The sequence below is a fragment of the Zea mays genome, chromosome 3 (assembly GCF_902167145.1).
Source record: "Zea mays cultivar B73 chromosome 3, Zm-B73-REFERENCE-NAM-5.0, whole genome shotgun sequence".
Classification (NCBI taxonomy): Eukaryota; Viridiplantae; Streptophyta; class Magnoliopsida; order Poales; family Poaceae; genus Zea; species Zea mays.
This window is the reverse complement of record NC_050098.1, coordinates 191865830-191872849: the sequence shown is the minus strand read 5'-3', so window position 1 is coordinate 191872849 and position 7020 is coordinate 191865830. Positions and strand designations below refer to the sequence as shown.

General features: G+C 47.3%; 1 protein-coding gene across 1 annotated transcript; it reads right to left on the bottom strand.

Annotated features, from left to right (window-relative positions):
* Window positions 1–4439: 4439 nt before the first annotated feature.
* On the bottom strand, window positions 4440–5821 carry LOC100383393 (Protein RETICULATA-RELATED 3 chloroplastic). Its single transcript, NM_001176048.2, has one exon. The coding sequence runs from the start codon at window positions 5754–5756 to the stop codon at window positions 4728–4730; it is 1029 nt and encodes a 342-aa protein (NP_001169519.1). The 5' UTR covers window positions 5757–5821; the 3' UTR covers window positions 4440–4727.
* Between the last annotated feature and the right edge of the window lie 1199 nt (window positions 5822–7020).

Here is a 7020-nt window from a genome sequence, read left to right as displayed (position 1 = left end):
TCACATTCACCCCCTCTAGTCGCCTCACCGATCCTACACCAAATGATGTATATGCATTGGTAATAGTTCCCGTGGGGGCAGAGGAACCAACCAATGGCAATTCTAAAGAAGAAAAGAAGAACACGTTCATATCAACACCGATGATAACAATGTAAGTGACCATGAGAATATGTCTAATTCATCATATGCACATCCACAGTTTGGTAGTGTTTATGAACAATTTGACATTTATGATCTAAGAAATTGGGATAAATTTGATAATAAAACAAGAGACATATTAATTGAAAACCAAATTTGAAAAATTCATGGTGTTCAAAGATATATTTGGTTTTTATTGAGCTCAACTATCTTGAAGTAATTGAATAATACTGAACTAGAAGAGTCTTGTACTCTACTTGCACACACAGCTATCTCTCACACAGGTTGATCTGATATGAGGTAAATGATCTTATTTCAGAATTGAAGATTTTGAAGGGCGAGCCTAGTGCAGTGATAGAGCATACCGTCTGTAACTAGAAGGTCTCGGGTTCGATCTCCGGCTTTTGCATATTATGCGGGTAAGGCTTGACGTTTAAAGATATCCCTTTCTAGATCCCGCACAGCGCGAGAAGCCTACGGTACTGAGTACGTCCTTAGTGTTTAGCAGTTCACCCGTATAATCATCAAAGTATTGTTTTACATTATTTTATAATATAAACTTTAATGTTCGTAGAGTGTATTGTTTGTAAAGTGTATAAGGTGAAAATAGCCTATCCTATGCTTGGAACACCTCTCGCCGCGCTTTCTCTGAGTTCGAGCTGACGAGTACGCTCTGGAACAGTTTTCTTGATTCGACCCTCTCCTTAGAGACCTGAGACCATAAGGCTATGCGCAGCGGTAAACGCTAGCCATCCCCCTCCCCTTGCATGCCGGCTGTAGGGGGCACCCTACGGCCGCAGCGGTGCCCCCTACAGTGCCCCCTACGCGTCGGCCCCCTTCTCTCTCTATCCAGATCTAGCGTGTCACTGTCCATCACCCTAAACATTGTGCTGTGGGTCCACGGGTAATTGTTAGTATATAAAAAATTGATAGTTGATATAGAAAATGATATTTTATAGTTGTAGTGAGGTATAGAGGAGTATTTAGGGGGAACCGCTGCGAAAGATGAAAAAATAGGGAGAAAAATAGGGGGAAAGTGATATAGGGAGAAAAATTTAGATGTAACGGTTGCGGATAGCCTAACAGCAGAAGGTGCCACGAGTCAATAACGAAGGAGTATCAAGACATAGAGGAGGCTGAAAGCGCCGACACCCATAGCTCCCATGGCTCTGCCAGCAGACGAGGGATGAGATCAAGTGAGAAATGAGGACGACTGGGAAGGGAACTCAAGTCTGCTCTTATAAGAACTTCCGTTCCATGTGAGTACAGTCGATTAGCACCGAGAGATGAGAGATCCGAGCTCAGGAGCTCTCAGGGTTGTATTTGATTTAGGGGATGTTTAAATGTACTAGAACTAATAGTTTATTGGTTAAAAATTTACTAGTAAAATTAGCTATCTAACAAATAGCTAACCAACTATTATCTAATTTATTAAAAGTAACTAATAAGTAAACTATTAGCTAGAATGTTTGAATATTTTCAATAAATTTTAGCACCTAACTATTATTAGCTCTAATATATTTAAACATTGATTCAGTAAACCAACTCTCGTTTGATGTTTTTGTGTGAATGCCCATTCGGCGATCGTGGGCAGGCAGCACATGGAGCCATAGATTGCATCCACCTTTTCCATCTTCTGCACGAGTTGGTACACTGAACCGATGTATATATTCAGGGAAATGGTTTCTTGGTATGTTGGGACCAGGGATCATTCGCAATTCAGTCGTTTTTTGCTCCTCTTTGATGTGATGCTTTGCTACAAAGATGCTCTAGACCCAGATATGAGCGGTGTCATGAGAAATCAGCCACTGTATACCTGACATGCGGTCCCTCTGAATCATGTGACTGGGCCGATCTCAAGGCCCCAAGCCTTTGGACTCACCGGTTTGACCATGCTAATCATTGGTTTTGTTGCCTCGCCTACACCGTTGTCTCCTTCATAATAAGCCCTAACATATCCTAAGGGTTTATTTTTTGATATACATATGTTTAGATTAATTTATATATTTAATTGGGCTAGAGTAGAAACTAAACTAAAGTGTATACCATTATATTCCCAACCACGTACAGATGGATTAAGATGGATGTATAGGTTTAGTTTTCAACAAATCCGCTCATCAAACACGGTTGTCTCAAGGCATTAGGACACGCCACCGCACACGACACGACGTGGTCGCGCGGCGCTGCATGTCCTCCTCCATGGGCGAGGTATTCTGTCTGGGAGCGGCATTTGGCAGCGCCTGCGTAATGTGGCAAATACTTGCGGCTGGATTCGGCACGAGACCTGTAGCAGATTGCTTCACTCTGGCTAGGCTAAGGCCAAACGGGCAGCCGTTCCAACCCAGTCTCTCCTGAAAGTTGCTTTGCCAGCTACAGACGGATGACTAGGACCGTAGGCAAGCAACCTAGTGCCATGCATGTTCAGCCTGTGGCTCTGACAAGGCTTTCATGCGACCATGCCCGTGGACAGGCATGGACTCTAGCTTGCGCGCGTCCAGTTCAGGCTGCGCGTCGATGCACGCACATATGTCTCTTTCTCGAGGAGCGATCCGAGCCAAAGCGAACACGTCAAGTACAGCCTGTCAAAGCTCCCAGTGCTGAACACGGCTGTGCCAGCAATCGCCGTCTACTACCAACAGCGGTGAGCGGCATCCGTCGCATTTGGGGACCCAAAATCCTTAATGTCTGCCAACAACAGCATCACCAAAGCGAGTGTCGGAACCTCGAATCTTTAGGTCTACTTACAATTTTGAATCCTCGGTTGAATTTGTACTGTCAGGGATGAAAACATACTAATGACCAAATAATTAACCAAGAGTAAAAAAAGGTAAATGCTTGTTACTGGACAATTAACCAAACTAGTAAAATGCCCGATCGGGGAGGTGCTTGTCGTCCTCGTGCATCCCAACGGAAAGCAGCTCACCCCCCTCCCTCCGCTGGAGGAGGTGATCGTCGTGTCGCCATCCTCACACCCATCCTCGGTGCCAAAGGAATAATTTCTTGTGTTGAGGGTTTTAGCATCGTTTCTACGTACTTCCACACCATCTCATACGGCCACATCTCCTTCGTCCTCACAATTAACTATCGCTTCATGATAGTGACGCACTCTCCACCGCCTCCCCGCCCGGCCCTTTTCCCATGCCAATGCTGCACCGCTCCATCACAGATCCATAGCCTCATCCTATCCATCGCGCTCGAAGCCGAACGATCGAGGGAGCGCAATAGGGGCATAGGGCAAGTCATGTCAGCTGTTGCACCACACCACAGGTAGATTAGTAGGCCACCTAACTCGTATGCTCCCGCTTGGCCACCCAATTTCGTCATGGTGGTGGTCGTGGGGCTAATGTCGGCTCCACGTGGGGTCACAGAGCTTCTGTGCAACCATCAGCATCGTCGTTGTTGAGGGAGATCCCGCAAAGGGGGGTGGGGTTCGTCCAGGCGAGGCAGGTGTAGGGCTAAGGCTCTATTGATCGAACAGGCGAAACATGTTAGGGTGATCATGGGGGATAGAGGCGAGTGGGAGATGACCCAAAAAAACATTGACCGTTGGATGCGGTTGATTAAGAGAGATAAGATAAATAAAGCGACCAACAATATAGCTCTACCTACCGATCAAGGTGAACGCGAATCGATACATGCAATCAACTGATAACAGCGAAATTATTTCCGGTCCTGTTTGTTATTTTCCACATGGTACAACTTGATTTAAGGTTTGTTCGGTTATTTCTATTACACATGGATTGGATGTAATTGAAAAAAATTAAAAAGAAGTTTGACTTGCTTGGGGTTTAAACTTATCCAATCCCACTCTCACTCCCACTCCCACTCAATCCATATGGATCGAGAGCGAACCGAACAAGCCCTTAAATATTTTTTCCCAACTTGATCTTAAGCATGACAGTAACAATGAAATGTAGCAGTAAGACCTAAATGTAGTTCCAACTTCCAACAGACATCTTAGACCCATGCATTGTTCTAGCATGGCCCTGTGGCCTTATTTGCATCAGTAAGACATTCAATACTGGAATCTTGATTATTAGGTAAGCACAAGCCATTCACGCACTTAAGAAAACACTAGAGTACTATTTGGTTCACATGTTTATAATGTGAATGGTAACCAATAACATTATACTATGTTTGGTTAAGTCCGACCGTAATGAGATACTACAATAGAAATTGATATTGTCCTGTACAAACTTGTTATAATCGAGTGCAAGATTAACTAGATCATCAACAAATCCCCTTTGGGTCACTGAGTCCTCTCATCTGTACATCATAGTACCATTCAGAATCATATATACTGCATGCAAAAACTGAAGGTATTTAACAAACAGGCTACCCATCGAGTCAACGATCAAATGAGCATGAGAGGAAAAAAAAACTTTATTCTACCATCACTAAGCATGTCATCATCAACACCGATAAACCACAAACAGAGTTTTTTAAAAAAGAAGTTCTGAACCTCACTCCACTCCTTATTCCAACCAACTCTACAGGTGACTAGGTGAGTTTCTTGGTCTATGTCCAAGAACCAGCAAACGAGTCTGAGATGATGCACCATCAACTTACTCGTCTCTCTCCTCTACCACCTACTTACCCTCTCCATGCCTCGCCTCGTTGATGGCATCTGCTGCGGCATTGCCCACAGCTATCAACCTCTCCTTCTCTTCCGCGACCGTCGCTGGCTTGTCTGATTTCTGCGCCCCGGTCAGCCTGGCAAGCAGCACGAAGGACATCCCACCCAGCACGTTGTTCATGCAGCGGAGAGCAACAACGGACACCTTGAACACCGGCGCCGGTGCGACCTTGCCGAGCAGGTACTCGATCCCATTCAGCGTCTGGTACCGCAGGTTGCTGCTGACACCCATGTGGAGCGCCCAGGTGGCCGCGTTGAGCAGCGTGGGCGGCGGCTTGTTGGGCGTCTCGAACGCCGGGTCCATGCGCTTCCGCATCGCGATCAGCCCGTTGGAGATCGCGGTTCCGGTGAGCCCGGCCGCGAACCCGACCACCGCGAAGGTGGCGCCCTTGGACATGATCGTGGCGACGCGGGAGCCGAGGGAGTACGCGCCGGGCTCGAACATGTGGCTGGGGAGCGCGGACGCGGCGGACGACGCGGCGGCGGCGACGCCGGCGGTGGGGGCGAGGAGGTACATGAGGACGAAGTTGAGGATGGATCCGACGACGAGCGTGGAGAAGACGAAGTCCAACTCGTTGAGGCCGAAGTTAGGGCGGGAGGCCATGTCGCCAAGCACGCAAGCGGTGACGCCGACGAGCTCCTCCATGAGCACCTTGAAAGGGAACTGCGGGTCCGCAGCGACGCGGGCGGCCCACCCGGCGAGGAGGAGCCCGAGGATGCCTCCGCGGCGGCCTTCGCCGCCACCGGAGTTCGCGGCGTCGCCAGATCCGCCGGCGCCGCCGTACGATCGCGGCGGCGGGGGCAGCCTACCCCCGGGGCCGGATGGGCAGGGGGAATGGAGGCGGCGCAGGGACGAGGAGTTGGCGGAAAGCGGTGAGAAGGAGAGATTCGCGGTGGGCCCGACGCGGTGGGGCGCGATGCGTGGGGAGGAGTCGAGGTGGGCGGGGAAGAACCTGGCGGCGGCGAACGCCGTGGTGGCCATGGCAATCCGGACTCGAGGGGATCGCGCGCGTCCTGTGCCCCGTGTGCGAGACGGCGGCGGCGGTGCGGTACAGTGAGTAGCGACTAGCGAGACGGCCCCTGGGGAAGGGTTTTGGCCTTTTTGAGTTGCTCAGTGGGAGTGGAATATTCACTCCATGCTAAAATAAATATACATATCGTTTCTCAAATAATCAAAATTTAATTAATTATATATACTAATATTTATAATATATTTTATTATATTTATGTACTGATATACTTTTATAATAAATTTATATCAAAATATAAATTTTGATATTATTTTCTATGTTTTTAGTTAACTTAGAAAAAACGCTTATTTTTTCTCGAACGACGCACGAGAGCTACGCGTCATTTTATTAAAAAAGAAAGAAAACAATTTTATTAAGAAAGAAAGAAAACAACACATCACATAAGGGAGGCATGTAGACTACCTCTCACCACACCAACACTCTAGAGAACAAGCGCACCACACAATGACAAACAAACAACCCTATATGACAAATTTAGGTGTCCAGCCTACGCGCCTCACCGAGTAGCTCCTTGAGTGTCGTATTACCAGCAAGACAACAAAGCTCGGTCTCCTTACCAACTTCTTGGCAGACTAAAGAGACACTAGGATTAAGACCCTCAAACATACATGCATTCCTATGCTTCCAAAGAGTCCAGACCACAAGAATGGCTAGGAGATTAAACCCTTTCCTCTTCTCCTTTGGCAAACTGTTGGCTGCCCATCACCACTAGGCAGAGAAAGATCGCACATTAGGTTAGAGAGCAACTGCCTGCAGACCAACACATATAAGGATTTTGGTCCAAACCTCCCGGGAGAAGACACAAGAATGTGTTGCATATTCTCCGCATCTTGATCACAGAGGAGGCAAAGACAGTGGTGCGATAGCCCATGCTTCGCTAGGCAATCTGCTGTCTAACACATGTTCTTGATTGCTAACCAAATAAAGAACTTGCATCGAAGAGGGGTCCATGTTTTCCAAATCCTTTTTCAAGGTGCAAACTTAACTAAACACAAAAAGAAGGCGTCGTACAATCCTGAATCTGTTAGGTTCCATATGTGTGATGATCTGAAACAGCAGGCTGCAAGATAAAATCATCAACTACTTCCTAGAGTTTCAGGTATTTGACAAGCACGTGTACAGTGAGGGCACCCGGATATCAGCAGTCCAAAACCTGCAGTCCAACGTTTGAGAAACAGTGTGTTGTCGAGTGTTTCAAAAACGATATGCGTGTTT